The sequence below is a fragment of the Rousettus aegyptiacus genome, unplaced genomic scaffold, assembly GCF_014176215.1.
Source record: "Rousettus aegyptiacus isolate mRouAeg1 unplaced genomic scaffold, mRouAeg1.p scaffold_m13_p_11, whole genome shotgun sequence".
In the NCBI taxonomy this organism is placed as follows: domain Eukaryota; kingdom Metazoa; phylum Chordata; class Mammalia; order Chiroptera; family Pteropodidae; genus Rousettus; species Rousettus aegyptiacus.
The window spans coordinates 72,252,062-72,278,682 of NW_023416286.1; the positions used below are offsets into that span (position 1 = coordinate 72,252,062).

At 38.1% G+C, this 26,621-nt stretch overlaps 1 protein-coding gene across 8 annotated transcripts in view; it reads right to left on the reverse strand.

Moving 5' to 3' along the window:
• SCEL (sciellin) overlaps window positions 1-26,621 on the reverse strand; it is a 113,428-nt gene that overhangs the window by 64,707 nt on the left and 22,100 nt on the right. For all 8 annotated transcript variants that reach the window (XM_016149335.2, XM_016149334.2, XM_036228891.1 and 5 more), the window contains exons 2-9: window positions 19,367-19,428; window positions 18,594-18,699; window positions 15,844-15,903; window positions 12,158-12,226; window positions 7,676-7,744; window positions 7,055-7,093; window positions 5,913-5,993; window positions 1,446-1,511 (exon numbers count right to left, since the gene is read on the reverse strand). In XM_016149335.2, coding sequence (XP_016004821.2) covers window positions 1,446-1,511; window positions 5,913-5,993; window positions 7,055-7,093; window positions 7,676-7,744; window positions 12,158-12,226; window positions 15,844-15,903; window positions 18,594-18,699; window positions 19,367-19,409 — 533 coding nt within the window. In that variant the 5' untranslated portion in view covers window positions 19,410-19,428. The remainder of the gene's footprint in view (window positions 1-1,445; window positions 1,512-5,912; window positions 5,994-7,054; window positions 7,094-7,675; window positions 7,745-12,157; window positions 12,227-15,843; window positions 15,904-18,593; window positions 18,700-19,366; window positions 19,429-26,621) is intronic.

The following is a 26,621-nucleotide window of genomic DNA, read 5'->3' on the forward strand; positions in this document are numbered from 1 at the left end:
ACAAGTATGAAAAAGCAAATTAAGCCCTTGTGTTTATTGGTTGACTAAAGTTTATTTTTGTCCTTATAGATCCAATCTAAATTATATTAAAAGGCATTTCCAAATGTTACTAGTACTTGAAAATAAAAAAGGCATTAAGAATTTGCACATTAGATAAAAATTTGAGGAAATAAAACAATCTAATATTAAATAAGTACATCATTTAATAACTCTCTTTTCCAATTGTTGAATTGGGAAAGTAAGTCCCTTTGAAACATGGAAATATTTGGTGAAGATATTCTAGACGTTGAAGACATGAAAACAGTTTTGGATGCCCTAGAACAAAACCGAATCAGAGATCTATTTTGCTCTATGTGTTGGTTATGGCATAGATTATGGGAGTTCCACACTGTGTCTGCTGTTTTAAAAGCCAGAGGGCAGACTCCATGTTTTGTTCACTGTAATGTCCCAGGATCCTAGAACCATATCTGGCACAGTAATCACTTATTAAATATTTATTAAATAAAATTGTTGTTGACATTCCTAGCATGGAAATTGTAGAACAAGGTGTCCTCTGAATGGTTTATGGTTTTAGTTTAATTAGTGCTCTCAACAAACAAAAAATAAAAATAAAAAATACCCATCACTGAAAGTTTACAAAGAACATGCCACGTACAGCCCCGTTCGGTCCTCTGGATTCATCGCAGCCTGGAAGCTGCTGTGCACCAGGAGCCACACTGGAGCCCTGCCTGGAGCCCAACCCCATTCTCTGCTCTGCCACTCTTATGGGTTAAATTCTGAACCCCAATATTCATATGTTGAAACCCTAATCCACAGTGCTTCAGAATGTGCCCTTCTTTTGGAAATAGGGTCATTGCAAATATAATTAGTTAAGTTTGGATGGTGTCATACTGGAGTAGGATGGGCCCCTGCACCTGATATGACTGGTGTCCTTATAAGAAAGGGAAACTTGGACACAGACATGCACACAGGGAGAACACAAACTGAAGAGGAAGGCAGAAATCAGAATGATGCTCATACAATCTAGGTAACGCCAAAGATTGCCAGGAAACTACCAGCAGCTGAGAGAGAGCATGCAACCAATTCTCTCTCACAGCCCTTAGAAGGAACCAACCATGCTGATACTTTGATATTGGATTTCTAGCCTCTGGAACTATGAGACAATAAATTTTTGTTGAGTCACCCAGGGTGTGGTACTTTGTTACAGCAGCCCTTAGCAAACTAATACAGCTACTTTCTTCCTTCTCGCAGCTTGTCAGATTTCCTGTCAGGCACCTGTACCCTGACCTCACTTCCACTGGGCACTGTGTTAGTCTAGTCGGTGCTCAGAGTTCATGAAAAATGCCTCCAATCTATTCCAAAGCATCCACAATTACATGTTGTCGATATCTAACATATTTGTCCATCAAAGAATGTAGCAATTACATCTGACATCTTTCCCTTACCTTCTGCTTGCTCCTGTGCTCGGAGTGGCATTATAACCTGGAGGTGGTGGTGGAAACCAAGACTGTCTGCCAAAAAATGACATCAGTTACAAACACAATGTTTGAAAGGCCTGATCCCACCCACATGTCTACAGGAAAAGCTGAAAATTGACAGTAAAAAAGCAACGAGATGACTTTTCTAAAAGGCCTTGGAAATGAAATGAAAGCAATTTCATAAATGCAGTAGAAAGTAACTGTCCTATATTCCAGGCTATCTGTTCTCCCAGGAAGCTCCTTTCCCCCATTTCTTTAACATTAAACATTGTGGACATTTCTTTTTAAAAATAAATCTGAAGAAAATCTAGAAAATAATAACATTTGTTAAATACAGGTAATAGGTGTATGGGTGTTTACCATAAAAGTACCTTCTTTTCTGTCTATTTTTCTGCATATCTGAAATATTTCATCATAGAAATAACAATTACCTTATGTTCTACTCAAATATGGCTTTAAAAAACTGTATGATAGAACACTCTGAGAAGTAAGAATAATTAAAACATTTACATGCTAACTTCAATTTTATGTATAATGTATATGCTTATATACAAATACATGTATATTTAATTAGAAAGATGTCTTCATACTACCAGGGCATAACTATAATTGGTAGAGATAACTAAGGGCTCTATCAAAAAGACTAAAATATGTACCAAAACTCAAGATGTTCAGAGAAGAGTGACATCACCTAGACAAGAAACAGGATAAGGGAGGACAGGAGAGCTGGCTTTAAATTCTTGAAGCAGGAGGCCCAATCGAGATGGAAGGTGAGGTTAACTCTGAGTTCAGCTCCTCCCACAAACACATAAAATTATAACTAAATTATAAGACAACCATCAGTGAGAACCACCTGAAGACTCACTAAGCAGAACTCCTATAACTAAGGATATAAAGAAGAAGCCATGTCAGGACAGGTAGGAGGGGCAGAGACAAGGTCCGGGCAGGTCTCACACCCACAGTGGGGTGATCAACAAATGAAAGGGATAGTTCGGTTTTGGAGTGACCCCATGAGGAGTGAGGGATCTGAGCCTCATACCAGGCCCCTCAGCCTGGGGTAACTGTGCTGGGAAAGAAGTCCCCACAACATTTGACAGGGACTATGTCTGAGAGAAAAAAGGGCTGTGGGAGACTGAGACATTTGCCTTAGAGGGTCACACATAAACTCTCTTGCTCCAAGCTCCAGCACAGAGGCAGCAGTTTAAGAAGTACCTGGGTATGACAGGAGAAGTATTAAACTGACTGTGGGGCAAGGGCAGGGATTGTTAGAAACTCTCAAGGAACGGAATGCTGGTGGGTGCCATTGTTCCTTTACTGAGCCCTCCTCCCACCTGGCCCTGCGCAGGACGGTGCAAAATCTGTCACTCTCTATTAACCTGGCTAACAGTTTGCCCCATCCCAATGTTTCCTTGAGGTTGTGTGCTGCCCTCCCTCTATGCAAGCAACAGCCAGCTTCTGCTCACATCGCAGTCTCCCCCAAACACCGTCAAGCTCCACATAAGTGACGGCTATCCTTGGCTAGCACTGTAGCTCCTACTGAGCAGCCCCCGGACTGGCACAGAGGGTGGCTGGCCTCTGCCAGCACCATAGCCCTACCAAGAGGCTCCCCTGTGCACTGTTGGTGAAAATGTAAAATGATGCAACCATAGAGATTCTTCAAAAAATTAAAAATAGACTACCATATGACCCAGCATACCAATTCTGGGTATTTATCTGAAGAAACTGAAAATACTAATTTGAAAAGATATATGCACCCCTATGTCCATTGCAGTATTATTTATAATAGCCAAGATATGAAAGCAACCTAGATGCCCATTAATAGACAAATGGATAAAGAAGATGCGGCACATATATACAATGAAATATTACTCAGCCATAAAAAATAATGAAATCTTGCCATCTGCAACAACATAGGTGGACCTAGAGGGCATTATGCTTAGTGAAATGATTTAACTTATGTGTGGAATCTAAAAAATAAAATAAATGGACAAAAACAAAATGACATAGAAACAAACTTATAGAGAACAAACTGTGGGTTGCCAGATGGGAGAGTTTGGGAAGATGGGTGAAAAAGGAGGAGATTAAGAAGTACAAACTTCCAGTTATAAAATTAATCACAGGGTTGAAAAGTACAGCACAGGGAATATAATCAATAATATGGTAATAACTATGTATAGTGTCAGATGGGTACTAGACTTAACCATGTTGTTCACTTTGTAAGTTATATAAATGCCTAATCACTATATTGTATACCTTAAACTTATATGCATTGCCTGTCAACTGTAATAATTAATTAATTAATTAACTAACTAATTTTGCTGCAAAAACAAGTTGAAAGTATAAAAAAATCACAGTAAGCGCTCAAAAATCACACATGTATGTTAAAGGTATTCAGTGCAGAGTCACTGAAGAGTCTGTAAGAGACAGACATCTGTGCTTCCTGTCAAAGTCCATCTGTTTCCTTTACCCTCTTCAAAACACTCTTTAGTGGATATCGTGAGGTCACAGTAAAAATAAAAAATTAAAAAAGAAAGAAAAAGGAAAAAAAACAGAAAGTAAAAGACTTAGACTTAGAACAATGAGAGTTTTCTTTTACTATCCAAAAGTCAGGAGCATTTTAAATACCCATCATTATTAGCAGAAAAATGAAGCCAAGTGACTGATAAGAAGATATGCTAAACAGTAGAATAATATTCCATGTCATCAAGACTTCGGACCTAGGCAGCAAAAGCGACTGAATAAAATAATTGATCTTCCATTGTAGAAGAAAGATGGCTTCAAAGTTGTAGCAAAAAGTATTGTTTAGGGCGGGAAGATTGAAGCCTTTCTGGTATTTACAGTTGAAAAAACAAAAACAGACGAATGTTTTAGAAAAGAAATGCATGGTTATATCAATTCAGCTTATCTTTAGCAACCTGAACTCAGAGGCCACATTTGGTCCTAAGAAGCAAGTGGGATTTGAAAAGTGCGTAGCGCATCATGAAAAGGAGCAGTGAACTGACCCTAGGTCAGCAGCCAGCACTGAAATATGAACCTTCAGAAATTTCAGGACTAGTGGATTTTGTCCCTCTTTCTTTGGTTCCTTTACAAAGTCCCTGGGTCCAGAAGCAGACGAGTCCTACTCCTAAGAGAAAACCTGTTCTCTGAGTATTTCTGGTGTCATTAAAAAGGAAGTGCTAAACCCAAAACAAAACACAATTCTTAAAGAAAATATATCCTCTGAGGCACCACAGAACTGAACTAAGATGAGATGGAAGTAAATCAAAGCAGATTCCACTTCAGTGTAAGCAGTAGGTGCTACCAATGAGAGCTAGTCAAAGGTGTGTCACAGAAGCGAGAGTCGCATTGCTGGCTTCCATGGTCCTGAACTATGACTCGACTGTCAGGGAAAGATTCTTGCACTGAGTATGAGATTGAACTAACTAAACTTAAATTTCCCTTCCTATATTAGGAATCTGTTTCTAATAAAAGAAGTGTCAGGGGGATGTAAAATCAGGTCTAAGAGAAAGGTGATTATATTTCCTGAGACTCTACGGATACAAATAGAACTCTAACTACAGGAAAAATAGAGTCAGCCTTTTCTTTCTAGGAACACTATGGCAGTCAGCCAACCCATTGACAAACACTGAACACCTGCCCTATAGCAGGCACAGTCCTAGGTGCAGGCAAAGAAATAAGAAAATGCTAAAAGCACAGGGGTTCACAAATGCTTGTTTTCCATTAGCATCGTGATTCGCTAGCACTGTGTTCTCTTCAACATGCAAAAATTCCTTTCACTGACACTATCTGTCTCGTGAAGAATATTCTGCCACCACAGGTCCAGCTATGTCTCCTGCCTACTAGATAAACAGTTCTCAGAACAGGCAGAATGTGGGAGGCCACATAGGGGAAGTCAGAGGAAAAGGCCATAATCACACAAACACAGATCAATGTCTTGGGATAGAGCATTTGACTCCAGACTTGGAAGTTAGGTCAGCCCACTCCATGGAGCAGAGGAGGTAGCCACATTGGAGGCTGGTTTCAGGAACATGGTGACATACGACCATACCACAGTCTTTATTTCAGGGTAAGGTATTCCTATAGTTGAACTCTATCAAAATGTGTGACCTGAAGTAGCTCATCTGTTAATATCTTGGCTCTGTCATCAAAAACATTACCCAAATATTTAAGACCTTAAGGAAATTGATGAAAAGACTGCATATTTGAAAAGGAGATTGGTGTGGAAAGACAGAAGTTTGAGGACAACAGAATCCACTAGGTTCTGAACCCCTGAGAAGGGGAGCGGGGAATAAAGAGGAAAGGCAGAGCAACCCCAAAATGCTGACTGTGGGTTCAGAAATGATTTGTTTCTGGAATTAATGAAGATAGTTTCCTTGACAGAATATGGGCAAGAGGCAGATACAACCAACCTATCTTTTTCTTTACAGATCGTACCTCTTTTTCTTTACAGCAGTCGTAGCAGGGGTGGAAACTGGTGTTCTGGCGGCGTTTGCACTGGAAAACCCTCCGGGTTGCCTGTTTAATCACAAGAACAACAAGTCATCACATTCCTGAAACGTTTTTACTCCCACCTTTGAAGGTCTGATAATCTACTCACATTCCCACCTACTCTCCATCTACCACAAAATATTTTACGTGAAGTTAGAACAATAAAAAAATTCCTCCTGAGTTTACCCATTTAATAAATTGACAGACTCTCATATAAGTAACTGAAACTGAGGGGACCGAATTAAGAAATCATTTATCATATGACATTGTGTGTCTGAAATCTAGACCAATCAATTCAGGTGTGCTATGGATATACATATAATTTATATGTAAATTTATATATATGTATTTTAACCTTGTAACCATATTGCGACTAACAGAATTATATAGCAATATTTTCTACATTAAAAGCATTAGCGAGTTTAAGAGAATATTTTAAAAACCACACAATTTTTAATCCCTATTTAGTAGTTATCAGTATCCACAGACACTCAAAAGAATGCAAGTAATCCAGGCCTGTTTCAGCTACTGAGAGGTGTAGTCCAGTGTGAAAATTACTTTATTAGTCAATACAAATTTAAAAACCTGTTACATTTTTTAAAATCTACCTAGTTTGGTTAGTTCATAACTGGCGATAGTACATTCCAGGGAAAATATATTCCACGTAAAAAGATTGTTAGCAAATTCATGATTTCATGACTCAGTTGAGTTGCAAATGCGATGGGTGTTTTGGGAGGCTTATGAAATGTAGGGGGCGGGAAGAGTTACTTGCATAGGAGTAAGAAAAAATGGAAAGGTTCTGTGGGGAAAACATTACAAACATAGATTTAAAAAAAAATGAGTTGAACTTTGGTGTTTGGTTAGAACACAGATTGGCAAACTTTTCTGTTAATGTCCACACAGTAAATATTTGAAGCTTTGTGGACCATTTCAGCCTTTCTTCTACTTAATTCTGCCTAAGTGATAGGAGTGTGGCTATATTACAATGAAACTTTGGCCTGAGGGCAGTAAACCCTGGTTTTTCTTGAACATATACAAAGAAATACACTTTTTTCTTAAAATGTAACTTTAATTAGAAAAGTACATACGTCTTTGTTGCTTCTGGTAATCTCACTGGTGACATGTATCTGGTGTGAAAAAGAAAAGTCAACGAAGAATTAATACTTGCATCTATTTGCTATTGCTCATGAATTTAGAATGATTATTATTAAGGGTTAGACATTATTTGAGAGAAAGAAAGAGAAAGTATCAGTATTTGAATAAATTTGGTAAGGTGATTTCAAAATCTTTTTACGTCTTTTACTAGATTGCAAAGGAATTTTGTTTTCAGAAAATTCCGATCTTTCAAGCCTAATGATTTTATTTGTTGAGTATAGTAATTTTCTTTAGCAATAAAAATTTAAAAAATTAACATTTATACGTATTCCATAATCTTTCCATCAGGATAACTTAAACAGAAACATAAATGTGGTCAGAACAACGGCTTTTGAAGCAATAAGCTGTTTATTTTTAAGCCAGGCAGCAAGATTTTATTTTTCTCTAACCATGAACAGGAGTAAAAATTTTCATTCCAGATTTTTGTATTAAAAAAATAGAGGGTAAGAATTTACAGAAAGAGATTAAGTAGGATTTAAAAGTTATAAGTAAATAAATAATGCTTAGAAAAATATTATACTTGAGCCTTTCCCAAAGTTAGTAAATATTGGTACCTATTGGTTATTTGGTTATCCAAGGTATTGGCCTTATGTGTTTTAGCAGCATCGTGTTTGTCTGAGATCCTTTATAAAGAAACAAGACAAAAGTCTGGATAAACAATATGTTATTAAGCTCTTTTTAAATCTCTTTTATGTTAGAATAACTTCAAAATATAATCTTTCTCTAGTAAAAGCAAATTTTTTCAAGTGTAACATTTTAGAAAATTTTACAAAAACAAATCTACTTGTGACAAAATCTATTTATGAGACTCTTTTGATAGAATTTGGAATTTTTAAAGTTTATATTTTTCACCTAGACTTTCTGACTCATTGAGCATTTAACTTATTAACTATTTTATATTCATTATTAATAACATATATAGCCAATGACAGTAGTTTCTATGTTGGCAAAAATATATCATTGGAAGATATGTGTTTTTTTTAATGTTTTGTGGCATAAATAATGCTATATGTTTGCCAAATTCATTTTATTTTCCTTCTGAGCATACAGGGAGCCCACGTTTCCCAATCTTTATTACAGTTAATTTTGGACCATATGGTTGAACTCTAGACTAAAGAACGCAACAGAAACATTGTTTGCCACTTCCAGACCCATCTTAATACACCTTGTGTGATCCTCAATGCTCTTTCTTCTCCTTCCACTATGGTTTGGTGCCCACGATTTAAAGATGGCAGCATTAAAACATGGAAAGAACTTAAGTCCCTGAGTCACTTCATCAATCAGAGTTATCCCTCTACTCTTCCAGCTAATCATACTGGAATCTGATGGGAGCAAGCAGTAATCTATTATACTAAACCATAGTAATTTGGGGACAAGAAAAGGAACTTGTTTAAAGAGTTACTCTACCCTGGCAAATAAATTTAGTTTGACTAATACATTTCATTAATAGGGTTTACTAGCCATCAAAGGGTTGAATTCTCTAATCTCAGGTCTCCTCAAGGAGGGAAGGTCTGCAAAAAGTTGTTTGTCTGTCCCTTGGGTCAGGAAAGACAAATCAGAAATCCTGTCATCTCCATGCCCATGGCAGGATCTCGATTGCAGCCCCTGTTCCTTCTCTTCCCTTCCTCATACAGATAGGATGGTTCTTCCTGAGAAATGGGGCTGTCGTTAGGAGTATTCTACAGGCTTGTAAAAAACTAGGATGTAGCAAAATTAGGCTCAGGAAAACAAAAGTTCAGCAAGACTCTTCTTTTGATCCCACACTACAGGTCTACTATAATTTTTTTTAAACCTTTACCATCAACTTTAGTACAAGTCTTTATATAAACCATTCCTGGGGAAATGGGCACTAACTTTGCCTCACTCTAAACAAAAATTCATGTTGAAAAAAAATATGACTTAATTGTCATACGTTTAAAATAATTTCAATTTAGTGAATAACTCTAAAACATTAAAATTTATGAGTCAACCCCAAACACAGTTTCTGTTTATGGTAAATAATGTCATTAATTGACAAATCTTAAATGCGAAAACAGAAGGCTGGCATCCCTCAGAGTTTCATATTGTCAACAGACTGCTCACTATACAGAGATCAGCTTGTACAGAATCCTAGAATCCATGTACGAAAAACTCATATATAAGGCGATCGATCATCAAGACAAAGACTACAAATCTATCCCCTACACTGCTACTGAGCCTCCAAGATGTTTATATTTAAAGAACTCTGCAGTAAACCATTGTGAAAACTGTAAGTAAGATGCCAGTTAATCTTAAATCTTAAATATTCCTTGGAAACTCTACGCAGACTTAATAGCTGTCTATGAGAACAGCTATAAGAAATAAAAATAATCTTGGGAAAATGCCACTCTGGTACACCAAAAGTAACAATTAGTCTAAAGCAAACAGAACCTTACTATCAAACATTCTCAAGTGAGTTCTATTGTTAAAATTAAATGAATTTATCAAAATTCTACAGTGAAGTCTATGTGGGAAATACCGCATATAATAATAAAAAAATAGCTACCCACTACTCTTTGCTGCTTGTCTTGTATATTTTCCTCTACCCTTCAGAACATCTCTACAAGGTAGGCATAATTATTTTCACTTTATACATGAAGAAATGAACTCAAAGAAAGTGAGATTTGGCCACGCAATAAGGAAGTAATTTATTCTCAGTCTTTCTAGAAGGGCCCCTGATTCTGTAATGTGATTGTTTTAACACTCATATATTATGTCAACATGTCGTCTTCCTTCAGTTATTATTTTTCACTTCCACTATCTCTTCCACTAGAGGTATCAGTGTATGAATAATAATGGAGAGAATCCTAAACCACTATTTTAATAGATATGTCAATTTCTTATTACTTACAGAGATTAGCTTTGTGCTTCTTTTGGAAATTAAGTTTCTGCCAACTTGTGATATGAAATAGGTTGTTTTAATAGGAATCAGACTTGGAGACAGGAAATACCCAATGCAATTGGCAGTATTATCGAAAGAATCGGCGGGAGAGTTACGCTTCCACAATAGAACGCTAGAGGTCTCCCTAAACCAGGTTTTCCAAAAACAATCTAAACCACCTTCAAGATTGGGGTCATATAACACGCTACGTACACTATTTAATTGTTTCTTTAGAACAAGTCATATTTTTACATACATATGTATATTTTTAAAGGGACCTCTTCAAATGTAAACTCAGTACTTTTCTCACACTCATTTAAAATAAATGCATTATTATTGAAATGTACATCATGTATATATCAAATACATTTGATGATCTTCCTCCTAAAATTATTTCACATCTTGCATTTGGAGTGGCCTGCATTATGGAGTCCAACTCCTGCTAACAGGAATTTCCTCTCTTTACTGACGGCTGCGTCCTCTCCCTTATATCTATTTCCACAGTTTGAGAGGTATAGCTTACTGTTGGGAGACAGAACTGCCTGGGGAATGAGCTGACCAGGATATTTTTCCAAACACGTCACTAAACCTCTTTGTTAGTAAAGCAACTAATCCTCTGGCTTCATCTTCTAGTGTATAAAATGAAGGTTTCGGTCTAGATTGGTGGCTCTGAATTTTGGCTGCACATTGGAATCACTTTATAAGCTTTAAAAAAATGCCTGGGTCTCATCTTAGACTAATTAAATCAGAATTTGGGGGGCGAGAGGCAGTGGGAACAAATTATCAGTAAAGTTTAAAAGCTCTCTCATGATTCTAATTTGCAGCTGAAGCTGAGGATAACACAACTTGGTCTGTGAGGTCTGGTCTAGTCCATTTTTCCAAGGCTCTATCTTGACTGGCCTGATATAAACTTTCAGATACAGAGTTTACAAAGGCCTAGGTTGCCCACATATTTACCTTTTTTGAGGTATAATTTATCTCACTTTCAAATTTATCCCTAGAAATAGGGTTTCTTTCTTCAGTTAATGGTGCAATGAGATAGCCTGCAAGGCTGGGGTAAATGGACAGATGTATTTTGACTCCTCTCGCCACTCAGTCCTGTGGAAATGAGTTCTTGCACACATACTTTTACAAACTCATCTTTGTCAAAGCTAGTAATTACAAGAGAGAAGTCAACTCCTTAGGGACACCAGTGATGATTGTCCTCCATTAGAGAGACTGACTTAGACAACCAATGAGTAAAGTGTATACATTTGCTATATTAATTAACATTGGCATAGTCTGAATATAGAATCTATCAGATACCATGAGTTGCAGCATGTGTGCCTCAAATGCAGCAGGTGGCACTGCTGTCTAGAATAGCAGCACACCGTCAGCTACAGAGAGGGACCTCAACTGTCAATGGCCTCAGGTGTCTATTGTGCCTAGATTCTAATTAAAAATGTTAACTTTGCTCCTAACTTGTGCTCCCTAAGTATCTCACTAAACATAAAACTTAAATCTGATTTGCAGCATTTCTCAGTTTTCTCTATAGAAATGAGCCTTTTCTCTCTGTATAAGGGTGAACTAAAAACAGGCAAAACATAATGGATTCATTCTGTAATCCAAATGGTGACTCCAGTGTTGAAAGAATAGTTTCCCTTTCTAAAGTCAAGAGCTAATATCATTATCCTAGGGTCGATCAAAACAACTGTGTTATTAAAATTTACGGTCTCTCCATAAAGTCGCTGTATAGAAACTGGTTTTATTTTGTTTTGTTTTGTTTTTGTTACATTGAGATGGAAAGACCAAAAGTTAGAATAAGAACTATTCATATTCACAAGAATAACTATATTCTCCATTGTAAGTTGATCAGATTCTACTCAGTGCCCACCCCACCTTTACTTAAACCAGTTTCTTCAGAATTTTTTCTTCCATCTACTATTAACAGGATTTTAGAAAAATAGTGTTATCGAGTCAAGATTATGTGAGTTTTGAAGAAGAAAGTAATTCAATTCTTATAGCCCTTCTGTCCCTGAGGATAAAATATTATGGTTCAAAGCTTACTTTGGTAAATATTTTAATATCTCAGTCTTTACAAGCAATGGGATTTACTATATGTTATGCATTCCACTTACATAGTTCAAAAACACCTTACCTGTCCAAAGTGTCATCGGATCTGTACCGACTAATTGTGGCCTTTAGCTCATTTCTCTCATCTGTTTTCCTATAGTAAAAAGTAATAATAATAATTACACAAATATCAAATAAATAAAAAATAATTTATAAGACCTATCATGCGTTTGGTGAAATTTTAGCCTATTCAGTAAGAGATGTATATGTTACCAAGAAAAGACAGATTTAGAGTATCCAAATTTTCCAAGGCTTTGACTTGAATAGAATAAATTATGGTAAATCCAATTCCTTGTGCTAATAAAGAAATTCTTCCCTAAGTCTGATTATTTCTAACTAGACTATAACACACTCAAATTGGGCACAAGGATGTGTAAAAAAAAAATGACACGACATGCAAGATAGTTAATAACTAATATGAACTGTTGTCAATATTGTTGATTTTTACATAATAGGCACTCGTTCTCTTATAATTGGCTACGTGTTATCTGCAAAGTTTTAGAAGCACCATATGCCGGCACAACAGGCTAAATACAAACAGCTTCATTTAAAGTTCAGCACTGTGGACAGGGTTGAAAGAGGAGAACATGCTGGAGAAAGGAAGGGAGAGAGAGGGAAGAAATAAAAGAAAAAGAGAGAAACAGGAAAAGCTGGGGGGGGGGAATGAAAAGAAGAAAGTGAGAGAAGAAAAAAACATAGATGTTGGAAGGAGAGGAGAAAGAGAGAGAGATAGGGAGAAGTAGGGAGACGAGAAACGAAGGTAAAGAGAGTTGAGGAAGACATATAAATAAAAAAACTGGAAAAGGGAGAAAAGAAAATAAGGGAGGAAAGGAGAGAAGGCTTAATAGTCAGAACTGCGGTCATAGAGGCAGTGAAAGTATCTTGATCAGAATGATCAACTGACAAAAGAAAAAAAATGCCTTATATAACCTTGTGATACAGGGACAGCAAGGTCATTGGGGAATTATACCATGATTTACTGGGTTTGCATATCAAAGCATGATTTGAAGCTGACAGATCAAGGGTATTAAATCAGAAAACAAGTACTAAAATGGTATATTTAAGATTTAATTTTTTAACTTGATGTCATATATTTTTATTAAGCAAATATTCAGAGGCAAAAAATACACAATGTTCTGTGCTGATGACTATGAAAAAATCAAGAATGAAATAACTATGGACCCAATACGTACAATGCTAGAGGGACAAATTAGATATGTACATCCAAAGTGGTTAGCGTCAGAAAAGAAGTTGAAATAAAGCCCAAGGAAGTTCTAAGTAGAGGAAGCTTATTTCCAGAGAAAGAAATCAGAGAAGGCTTTATGGTTGAGGTACAGTTATTGCTGGGCCTGGAAGGATCGACAGATGTAAACATTTTCAAACAGTGGTAGAGGAAATAGTACCGGTTAAGGCAAGGGAAAAAAGTGAAGAGAAGTGCCTAATGCAATTCCCCAAGTTGAAGGACGCTGAGAATGAAACCATGATATGGGGTTCACCATCACGTGTAATGCATGAATGCAGACAGGTGCCGCGGGGCCATCCGACCCCCTTCCCTAAAACAGCCCCTTTTCCATCACTGTCATCTCACGTCTCATCGGCTGCCTGTGTTCTTCCCGGCATCTATCACAACACAGCATATTATATTGTGTTTATTTATTGATTTTTTTCCAGTCTCTCTCTCTCTCTCGCCTTCAACTGAGATGCAAGTTCTATGAAAGCAGGGATTGTGCTTTGTTCCCAGACCTTACAATAGTGTCTGGAGCTCAACAGGGTAGGCATCTCTGCAGGTACGATCTGTGCTCTCTGGCTGATTTGACACGTTTTAATGATCCAGCACGGAAGTACACAGTAAAATTTCCTAGTTTGCGATAATGTTAAACTTGTTATCTAGGGTGATGAGAAGATATCATTTATTTTTTCCTTTTTAGTCTCTGCTCATGAGGAGTTCTTTGCACACACTGTCGCTTCTGCTGAAAGCGCTTCTTTCCGTGCCCCAGAGCCACCAGCTTGGAAAACTTTCCTCCTCATCCTTCAAGCGGGAGCACCAACATGGAGGACTACTACTGATTTATTCAGCAGAGTTAGTCTCTCCATCCCCTCTATTCCCACAGCACTCTCACACTCTTCTACAAGAGAACCTTCCATGTTAAATGTTATCTAGTGTTTTCGTTTATGGATCCATCTTTTTCCATGAATGTGAGAGTTCCTTAAGGTCAAGGGGGGTGTCTTAGGTATCTTTGTATTCCTAGTACCTGACACAATGTCAGCACATAGTAGGTGCTGCAATGTGGGGTTGAATAAACACCAAGGCGGACATGGCCTCTGCTAATGGGAAGATAGTGTCAAATGGACATCCACTTGAGCAAGTGCAAGGAAAAATATAATCTACGCTACTCTTTTAGGAAAATGTAGTTTGAGACTCTAGTTGTAGGTCAAAGGGAGAATGTCTCAGGCTCAAAGATTCTGATATTGAAGATAAAAGTTCAGTGTGTAGCTTTAGCCAAAACACTGTCCACCAACAGGAAGGGTTTAGGAAACCAATATAGTTTAAATAAAATAAGCACAGAAGGCATTAATCTGCTGTTATCCTAAAACACACTGAAATATAAAGCTTATTTTTTTCCCAGTCACACTTTAAAACAAGCATGTTTGTTCTTTAATAGTTCCGCAGAAAGGCAAATAAAATGGAGGGGACAATTTCCCTTGGTGGCTGGACTCAAATGATCAGGCTCCCTTGGTTTAGCGATGAAAGGGCCAACTAAGAACAAGGCTGTACTCTTCAAAATCATGAAGGCAAAGGAGAAGGTAGAGGTAGAATCTGCTAAATCATAAAGTAGTCAGTGAATCAAGTGAACTAAGGCTAGGAACCAGAAAACCAAGCAGATAATATATGTAAAGGGCTTTAAGCTCAGTACCCTTAGAATAGCTTTAAATTATGAACAGGTTTAAAAGGATTTAGAAAAATTCACAAATAAAAGTTTCCAAAATAGACATATTCAAGGTGTCTACTTAATTTTTAAAGACCAGGTCATGAAAGGCAATCCCACTCCTTTACTAAGTACCTCTTGGTCACATTCAAGCTACTGGTCCAGATAAAACTCGCATCTGTTAAATAATTGGGATCTTCAGATGGGTGTGGTTGTTTGTATGTGTGTGAGTGCAAATGCATTCTAATAAGAATATTATCTATGTATTTGATCAATCTTAGATTAGTTACATCATTGTGATGACTGGTTTTGTCTGAATTTTCCTTCTAATTTGTCTTTGTCAGTCTATTTGTCACCGAGTATCACATACCGGTTCTCTACAAGCCTAGAAGTTTATAAAAAGTATACTATCCCAGAAAGCGAGTGAACTCTGGAGCTGATATGTCTGTCTGTATTTCAGGATTCCTTTCCCTCAGGTTCAGAGATATCTTATGTGGTCGAGTTTCTATGGGAACCTTTTCCCTTTCTTGCCAGGAGGGGCAGGCAGGGGATTGTTATTCTGTGCCTACAAGCTGTCTATAGCTTTGGAAGTCATGGAGCTAGAGAAACATAGAGTTCGCCCTGTGGAAAGCCCTGATGATATCACAGAGTCTCCTTCATGTTCCCAGAATGTCTGGGAAAGCCTGAGGGTAGCCACAAATATTCAGCTTGTCTTGAACAAGTCTTCTCAAAAACTACCATGTTTGTGTTTCTGCTAATGATGTAATGTGTCTGAAACACCCACCTGTCCAAGGCATCATGGGAGTTATGTCGGTTGAGCACCACCCTACCGTAATTGTCATCTCTGCAGAGAAAGAACAAAATTGAGTCATGTAAAAAGTTACCACAGTATTTAGTAAACACAAAGTAAGGTAGAGGGGAACACAATTTTGGCAAGGTTAATTCATTGCGCTTCAGACACAAAAGTACAACTATGTATTTATTTTAACCAGTAATCACTTGAAAGACCACAGTGAAAAGAAACAAGTTTGTCAGTATAAATTATCATTATTCTAATTTATCTCATGAGATTGCCACTTGATTCAATAATGGAATACAAGTGTTTGTTGTTTTGTTTTGTTTTGTTTTCTCATCAGAGTACGGGAACACAAAGTCATGTACTTTGTATACATTAAAAGAATCTTTCTCTGTAGGAAGACAAAAGTTATCTACAAAAATGTTCTAAATTTAATTAAGCCCATTATGTTTGGACATTTTCATTTTAAGAACTTGACAGTTTTCTTTGACAAAAAGTAGGAAAATCATTACCAATATTTGTGGTTAAGGAGGTTGATCATTCACAAGAGATTTAGCTCATTTTTGAAACATGAGAGTACATAGTTTGTTTTGTTTGGTCTTTAAAATAACCCTATGAATTAGTCAGGAAAGACACTGTCATATCCAAGTCACAGATGAGGAAATTAAATCAGGAGTTTTGTGGCTTTCCTAGAGCCAAAAGGTTACCAACTGACAGAGGTGAGTCTAGGACCCAGACCTTTTGATTCCAAATTTTCGCTTTTCTTATTGGTCAAATCTGTAAAAGACCTTCATACATAAAATCCCAAAGCCATGTCCTTCTTACTTTGTACAGTAGGCCTGAAATTACAGGCAATTTTAGGAAATGTCAAAACATGTAGTAGAAACTTTGGCCTTGAGCCAAGGCCGAGAGTAAGTGCCTGAACTTCCTTCATGTCAACCCAACCAAACCTGAAACACCACATTTCTCCTGGTTCTGCTCCACTAACTCACCAACACTCTGAAACCATTTATGATAAAGCTATGAAAGAACTGTAGTAGACAATTAAAAACAAAGAAGAACAGTGAAACCGAAACAATTTCAGCAAATCTACGCCCTCAAAAATCCCTAGAGAACTTTACCATCTTCCTCGTATCCCTTCCCTACATTTACAAGAGAGTCGCGGACACCAGACATGTTTTTACCTGAAGAAGAACCATAACATATGGCCCAGAGCTGGGCCACTGGGGGTGGGGAAGCATCAGAGCCCATTTCCCCTCTATTCAGCCAGCTACCTTGCCATCCAAGCTGGTTTCCTCGGGTCTTCTCAAAAAGGCATGCCTGGCATAAAACCATCATTCCTGCAACTGTAATTTGCCTTAGACATCTCTATTTTCACCCATCTGTATAAATATTTGCAACCCCAAATTTATGATCTACATTTGACATCGCTCTATCACTACGAAAAAAAAAAAAAAAAAAAGAATGCCATGTCAGGGTCTCACGGAAGCAATAAATGTTGCTTCAAAGAAGGAAATGGTTATTGTCCAAGAATGTTAACTCTAAAAGTTAGCGTGGATCTCCAAATACCTCTAAAGTCCCTTAACATAATAAAGTTTAATAATATGAATCCATAGACATTTTTATTTTACAGTTATAAATATATTTCAAATAATCATGCATACACAGATTAGTAAGTTTAGAGGAAGTATCCTGTAATGCAGAGTTTCTCAACTTCAGTGCTATTGACACTATGGATTTGATATATATATATTTTTTTTCTGTAAAGTATCCTGTGCATTGTAGGATGTTTAGCAGTGTTACTGGCCTCTACCCACTAGATTTCAGAACTACTTCCTCTTTTTGATCATAAATGTCTCTCCTGGCCTTGCCAAACATCGCCTGGGAATAAAGTTACCCCTGATTGAAAACCATTGTTGTACAGGAAAAACAATGGGTTGTGGTAAAATCTCAACTCCATCACTTATCATCAGTGTGCTATTGCACAAGTTGCTTAATTTCCCTGAGCCTCAGATTTCTCATCTGTGACATGGAGATATAATACCTACCTTAAGTGATTGTTGTGAGATTTATTAATGCTTGATATGTAAAGTATCTAGTATCAAGCTTGACACATAAGAAGGAATCAAAAAATGTGTGCATATGTATATAAATAATTTATAATAAATATACATATCTGGGCTGGAAAAAAGTGTCTGTTGTAAATCTATGTCGGTAAGGAGGTGATATGCCTTTGGTAGCAGTGTTCAGATCATAGTCGAAGCAAAGCTCAAAGTGGACAAAACTTTCCTGGGGCTAAGTCTTTTCCCTTACAACGTAATACCAAATTTACCTCCACTTAGAGGTATGTGGCTAGTTGGGACCAAAATGAATGAAGAATTGATTAATTTCACTTGCACATAAAGAAGTTTTAGATAAATTATTACATTTGTAAATCTGGAATCATACTGTTTAATTTCAACTGACATGATCGACATGCACCAGGAATCTCCCTATCACAAATATCTATTTAGTTGTAACAAAGAAATCCTGCTTCTCTCACTGATGACTCACATTCTCTTAAGTATGCAGAAATTAAAAATGGTAGTAATGTTCTTGATAATCTGATGCTACTGATCTATGCTTAATAAATCAGCCATGCAACAAAGTGATAAGCATTTGCTTTTCAGATGGCCATTAGCTTTCCAAACAGAGAGTGGCTCTCTCTCTACTTATCCTTCCACTCCCTGCCCTCTTACCTTTCTTCTTCAGGACGGTTCTTTATCCAGCTGTTATCCTGTAAGAAAGTCCTTCTTTTGTTCGCCTCAAGAAAACCTAATTGCCTCTGAGGGGTACTCTTCATATCTATCAACAGAAAAAATGAAAAATTGGGAGATGTAATTGCATGGAGTTGAGTGTGGGTTTGTCAACCTAGAAATCTCAAGAGGCACAACTGATTGCCCAGCATCAACCGTCTAGGCTGGAAAATCCAGGACTGTTTCAAAGTAGGATGCACCAGCGAGAAAGAACAACTCCCACACCTCATCATCAAAGATAACATGTTAAACTGCTCGGGTGCCAACTGAAACTGCCCACGCAGCTCGTGAGGCCCCGTCTGGCACCCGGGAATGGAGACTCGTGGGCCTGGGATAAACCAAGCCAGGTGTAGTGGGCGGCCTCTACAAAAAGAAATATGCCTCAGAAGTACCCACAGGACTGTTTTAAAAGCATGTAGTAAATACTAGTCAATAAGTTATGGTGCCTTTGACTATAAATAACAAATATTTGATCTCACAGGAGTTGGAAACACAGAAGGTCACACTGATCTTATATAAATAATCTTTGAACTGCAATTACAGGAATAAAAGTTGTTACACTTTTACTTTTAACCTTAAGCCTAAGTTTAAAAGCGCTAATTAAATTAGACTGCTGCTTCTAAGCATTCCATATCTATATAAAGTAATTAAGAACTGTGAGTGGTTTTCCCCAGATTTTTAAGTTTTCTGAGTGAGGGAAATATCATCTACATTACCATTTCCTGTAGAAGATGTTTTTCTTGAGGTAAAATTGGACATGCTGCCTTCCAAGACAAATCTAAAAGAGAGATGGGGTTGGGGGAAACACAACAATGACTCTAAGAATATACAGGTGACCCTCCCACTGCTAATGAGACACATTTTTCAATGACATTGACAGTCCTATGATGTAATATAATGAACACATGACGTAAAGTGCCTGCTAAGAACCTGAGAGTTCATCTATTCCCAACATGTTCATTTTACAGATAAAGAGCCAATACCCTGAGTCACAGAACAAGCAACTGGCCAGCAGTTAATCCATTTATTCAATCACTAAATATGCATCGAGTGCCTCTGTTATGCCTGGGACTGATCCAGAAGTTGGGGACCAAAAGATGAGTAAGATAAGTGTCTAGTCAGGTCCATAAAGAGACAGAGACATGGAACCGACAGCACGATGTGCAGAATGCCCTGAGCGGGGCTCGTCGGCTCCTTCTCTGGGGAAGCCGAAGTGAACCCAGGCTCCTGGTGCGTGATGAGGAGGGAAGCAGCCAGAGGCAGAGAAATTATAGAGCTGGGAAACACCGATGATTAAAGCCCAAGTATTCTTGGCCATGACCAACCACTACTTTTAAGAGGCTAAGGAGTTAAGGCAACCCACAGTTCCTTTGCCTGGAACGGACTGAATTTCCAGGGCTGCATTGTGACTGTGTGAATCCTAGGCACTTTTGCTTTTGTGGACACTTTTGCTTTTGTGGGCCCTTTCCTTCACACGCACACGCACTCACGCACACACGAAATTAAACATATTTATGTCTGTGTTCATATAAAGATGATTAATAATTCAGTCTGGCTTCATTATTACATATTTATTATTATGGTGTTCACTTTTTTTCATGCTGGTAAAGGGAATTAAAATTAGAACCTTTTCGTGGGCCTCTCAAGGTGTCGTGGGCCCTAGGCACAGCCTTTTCTGCCTACTGGTTAAGTAGGTTCTGGGTTTCCCCGAATGTGGGACTTTTGGTTTTAAAACTGGAAGATTCTTGGGCAAGCAGTTGTGTCTGGTCAGCCTCAGTGGAGTATTATGTTTCCTGCAGAGTTTATCCTACCAGACAGTGTATGGAATGTTTGAAGGGCATCGGATCTCACATCGGAAGTAGGTTCTAGGCCCAGCTTTATCACATTTAAGTTCTAGAATGGAACCACTTGATACCCCCGTAAGATGGGGTTAATGAAACCTGCTGTCTACTCCATGAGGTTATGGTGAGGAACCAATGCAAAATGTACAGAAAAATCACTTCATTAAACTATAAATGCCATTTTGACTTAAAGTAGTATTATTATCAAACGACAGTTTATAGGTATTACTTGGAATTTCTAAAAAGCCCCCTCTCTGGCCCTGTGATGCCAAACTGTTTCCTACAATAATCTATCATAGGACCTGAAGTGGTAAAAGACACATTCCTTTGGATCAAGGTTGTTTTCCCTGGAGTCTTTAAGAATGTAAATCTCCCTAGAGTTACTGAGAAAAAGAAGTTGTCAGTGCCCAGAACAGGTTCCCTTCACCAGTCTGGTGCTTGGGGGCTATGGGCTCAGGCTTCACCTCCTCTGACGAACTGCCTTTAGCCACTACAACCTGTAGACAGTGACTAGGCTGACCGACTCAGGATAAAAAGGTCAGCCTCTTGCCTCAAGGTAGAGCCAGTTCTGCAGGTAATTTCTGCCTCAGAGCTCACCATGGGGTCAGGCTGAAACTAGACCAGCAGAGAGTACATCTTGCTCAACTCCTTTCCCTGCCTCCCCTTCCTGCTTCCCTTTCTCCTTTCTCCTGAGACCAAGGCACCCAACCTAAGACTAACAACTAGTGTAATCAATCATGATTTTATCTTCACAGAGACCAGCAGCTAGCTATTCACTCACTACACCTAGAGCTGAGAATCCAAAGGTCTTCATGAAGTTAGGAAGTCTGCATTTAAAGGATGCTATTTACTGACTGGGTATGTTATAGCTCAGCTCCCTCATCTGTAAAATGAGATGAAATAGAGCTATTTTGGGGATCAATTTGTAAAGTGTCTAATTATTGCCAAACACTCAGTAGGTGCTCAGCAATTCTTAGCTTCGTGTTTCTATCACCTTGGAAAGCAAAGAACAAAGGCACAGGGGAGACGTGGCTGGGTGTGGGGAGGCAATGCAGCAGCCTTGAATGTGGGCTGCTGGACAGGCAGGGGATCTGTGGCTGGCTGTGTTTAGAGGTTGCTAAAACTTTGGCAGAAAGGGAGTTGAAAAAGGATCTAAAGGCAAACTTCATTCTCAAATACTTGTTCATTTTGCCCCAGTCTGGCCTTGCTTCTCTGAGTTTTTGACTAATCTATTTCCTGTTTCTAAAATGAGCTCTGATAAATTCTTTTCCTCTGAGCTGGTGAAGACTTGGAGAGTTCATAGCTGATTGAACTGGGACTCTGAATGCTGAATGCATTTGCAGGGATTGCAAATTCAATTGTGAGATATGGGGCAGGGTAAACAGAGAAAAGGCATTTTATAATTATATGCTTATTGTTTGTCTCTTCCTTAAAAATTGAGTTTCCTGTGGGCAAGGCCTAAGTCTTTCTTTTCTGCATTTCCAGGGTCTGGGGCACAGTAGGTGCTCTCTAGGGGCTTGTTATGGGCTGAATTGTTTGTCTCCACCCTCCCCAGTTTCATATGTTGAAGCCTTAACCCCCAGTATCTCAGGATGTGACTGTATTTGGAGCTAGGATCTCTTAAGAGGTGATTAAGTTAAATGAGGCCATTAGGGTGGACTCTAATCTAATGTGCCTGGCGTCCTCATAAGAGAAGGAAAGGCCATAGAGGGAAGGTGGCCATCTGCAAGCCAAAGAGAAAGGCCTCAGGAGAAACCAAACCTGGTAATACTTGACCTTGGACTTCTAGTCACCAAAACTGTGAGATTACAAATTTCTGTTAAGTCACCCAATGTATGGTATTTTGTTATGACAGCTGTAGGAAACTATCAGAGTACTTACGAGAAAAGTGATTTAAACATTTCTAAAATAGCTAAGTCATTCCAAAAGCTTTTGTGTCATACTGTCTCTGACCTGTGCCCTTGCATCTTCAACTGTCCTACTGAACAGGTCAATTGCCAGTATAAATATCCATTAGCTGAGCACCTCTTCTGTGCAGGTTACCTCACAGGCCTTGTCTCTCATCCTCAAATAAACTCAACGAGGTAGCCGTTATATAACATTTACCTTCCAGATGAGACAACTGAAGCTCAGGGAACGTGTGTAACATGCTGAAGGTGATAAGAAGTAGAATCTGGCCTTTAAACCAAAGTCAACTCCTTCCTCAGCATCAAGAAATAATTCTTATCAGGAGTCATTGCAAGACTAGACAGGCGCCCTGTCATTAGAATGGGATAGGGCAGGCAGATGGCGGGTCCACCCTGACGCTCGACATTACACTGTTTGGGGGTCCCATGGTCTCTGCCCTCAGTGCCTGGCAGCAGGAGAACCGGGGCAATCTTTCTGGAAATCATTGCAGCTGACAAACCCTCACGAAGCAGCCTTCTCTGTGTACTCCCTGGCGTTCCCTTGGTGTATGCCCACACAGAACTTGTACACAAATGATCATAGCAGCATTACTCAAGAAAGCAACAAAAATAAAAACAACTCAAATGCCTATCAATGAATGATGGATTTATAACATGAGATATATCCATATAATGGAATATTACTAAGCAATGAAAAAGAATGAAGTACAGATACATATTACAATATGAATGAAGCTTGAAACATGATAAATAAAAGAAGCCAGACAAAAAAGATGACATATGTATGATTCCATGTGGATATTGTTTTCTAGATTTTCCTTGGTGACCTACCCATATTCTACCTTGATTCTCCTATCTTTAGACTCTGCTGGGTAATGAGGGGAGTTTAGACAACAGTCATATTTTAGGTGATTTCATAGTAATTTATAATTTATCTCACAGTTTCTACATCATTTTAAGATTAATATAATTCCTACTTTGCAGATACAGAAGCAGAGAATTGGCTTGAGCAGCTGATCAGTGACAAAGCTGGGACTCAACCAAAGCTTTTTAGCTCATCTCATCATTTTCTTCTCTATGCCAGAGACTCCGGATTGTCAGCACTTCTTGCAGAGAGCTGTATAGAGGAAAGCAGGCATCTCCTCTTTACCTTATATTTAGGGCTGGCTGGCTCTAATCAGACCCAATATTCTGCTAGAGGGTCTGATATTTTCACCCCTTGGATAGCTAGGCATTCTCCAGAAGGCCTAGTTAAATGGAATCAAATGATATAAGACATCCAAACATGCTCATGGCTCTTAACCTCTTTTATCTTTCTGCCAATTACTATTCTTGGGTATCCTGTAAACACCTCACTAGCTCTTCTCCAAGAGTCTCTGATATTTTCTAAGAATAGCCCCCACTGCCTTCTCTGGGACATCCCAGTTTTATCTTGATTCTTCTTCCATGTCAGTCTTTTGGCCTTTTATACTTCATCTTTCCCATCCTCTGAAACTAGGATGTCATGCACTAGGATGCCCTGTACCAGGTAGGAGCAGTCATCTTGGGACTGTGCACTAACCACAAGGACTAAAGTCACACACTAAGAATGGCAGAGCAGAATGTGCGGAGAAGCATAGTTCCTTCACAACATCATAGAGCCGCCACCCTAGCCTGGATTACCTATACCCAGACTGCTTCCTGAAGGAGAAAAATAAACCTCCCAGTTCATTCAGGAGATTGTTTTTCCATATTTTAGTGACTCAAGCCTAATATTCTTTCTGCCTATCATGAGGCCATTGTGGAGCAAATAGAAGGCCTAAAAGTCCATGATGGTCTACAAAATAGATGACAGTAATGACTCTTTTATTTAAAAACAAAACAAAACAAAACACTATTTCTTGCAATATGTTTATTTGTTCAATGTTCCTAGCAAGAAAGATTACTTGTTGAGTCTCTACTATGTGCTTCAGATTGTGCCACATCACATGCTTTATGCATGTTATTTAATTCTTCCAGTTGAGGATTATTATCCTTAATTATAAGAACCCAGACTCAGAGAGGTTAAATAACTTGCTCATGGTCACACAATAAATGGCGGAACCAGGAACTGGAAATATGACTGCAGCACTGTGGGCCCTTTTCAGTACATGATACTATATGTCACTCAAAGTACCGTGTGATTTGGCCAACATCAGACACTCAAGAAAGTGCTATGGAGTTTCAAAAGATAGAAGATAATGGGAGAGTAGCTGGGAGGGGCAGCAATAATGAATGACTTCTCCAACACCCTGAACAGCTCAGCCTTGTGCCTCACTGCTCCTGTAGTCACACTGAAACCGTGAGTAGCCTGGCACTGTTCTGACTGAGCTCTTGTCTGTGGTCTGTCTCACTACTAGGTAGATTGATAATATTTGATACTCTTTCTCAGCCCCATGCTATCCATTGATGCAAGGTAAATGAAAAGAACTATAATGTATTCTATTTTCAAGTAATAATAGTTTAATAAGTATCCAGGAGTTTCTTTAATAAAAATAACCGATATTGTGGAAAAATAAAATGTTTCTCGTCAAATCGATGTGTGTCTCTCCTACATCTCCTGCACAACCTCCCTCAACTACAACTGCTCCATTTTTGTTTCTTTAAAACCCATTGGCCATGTCGCCCCAACCATCTCCTCATTGACATGGGTGGCCCCAGAACCACTGGGTAGCCCCAAACTAGTTCTAGGAACTCCAACTTAAAACTGTCAAGTACAAGCTCCTATTTCATCAACCTTTAATTCCACAGAGATTTTACTGCAATGGAATTCTTTTCATCTTGCCCAGAATATAAAATAATATTTTATATGTGGATATTCTTGTTATTAAAAAAAAAAAAAAGGATCAACAGCATATGTCTTTGTGAATAATGCCCTTGTTAAAAGTAGCCTTTTATAGAGTGCATTAGGGGTTACCAACCTCTCAAATTTGTAGTATCAAAATATACATGCAGCAAAATTTTATTTTTATATAGTTCTTTAAAGGAATTACTTATTTTAGGAACTGAGTTTACCTCTAGTTTCAAATCTACTCGACATGTAAATAATGACACCTTAGTAGCCTCAATTCTAATTGCCATCATTCAGTTTCATTCCAATCAAGTTTTTAACTTCTCATGAGAAAGATGAAACTAATCTCGGCTCCTCAAAAAGCTATTACCCATACATAGGACTAACAGTGACATACACCAGCAATTGTATTTTAAATGTAGATATTATGGGGAAAGATGTGTGAAACTTGCATCTATTATGCTGGGAACCACAAAAACCTTTCCCTTTAAAGCACTGAATATACAAGTTAAAAACTCTGGTGTGAAATCATGATGTCAAAGCATTTGATAAGGATTGATGAAAAAAGAAACTTTTCAACTTCCAGCCCACTATCTACAGCTTCTACCCAAAGAAATCTGTCTTTAGGTTTTAGATGAAATGATTCATCTAAGGTTCTGAATCACAAAACTAATCAACTTTCTTAGTTCTCTTGGGATGCATTTAAAACTGTTAAACACCTCCAATTTCTTACATTTTTCTTCTATTCATCTTTCTTTATCTCCTTTTGATCATTCTCGATTTCCTTCAGTATTTTCTATTTTTAATAATAGCTCTTCCCTGGAAGCACTTGGTCCATTAGGTAATCTGCTACTCCCATAGCCCAGTCTCAGCCCCATCTCATTTTGTCCCAACTCCAAAAATTCTGTGGGCCACCCCACAACTAAGTTACAATCTTCTTCTTCTTTTGGGTCCTTTTGATATAAAGACTTTGTAGCTCTCACTCTTCCCTTTCCACCCAAGGGCAAAAGTCTTGATTTACTTTATATCTTCACCACTCCCTGCTAACTTTCTTTTAAGAAATATTCTATGAGCAAAGAAATTAGCATGGAGTGGTGTAAAAAGGGGAGAGAGTAGAAAAAGTAAGACAGAAAAGGAAAAAAAAATGTGGAATGGAAAATAAATGAACAAAATAGAGGATGAGAGAAGAGAAAAAAATAAGAAAAATTCAATTCTGATGGCTGGTATTTTGGATCTTGTGATAGTTATAGTTATATTGACCTAAATTTTATATGTATTATCTCATTTCAGACTCACACAATGTTTAAAGTTGACGTTCTCATTATTCTCATTGTATACCTAAAAGAAACTTTATGACAAATGATTTCAATGAAGCCAGAGTCTTTTTTGAAAAAGACTAGAGCAGGAGTTAGAA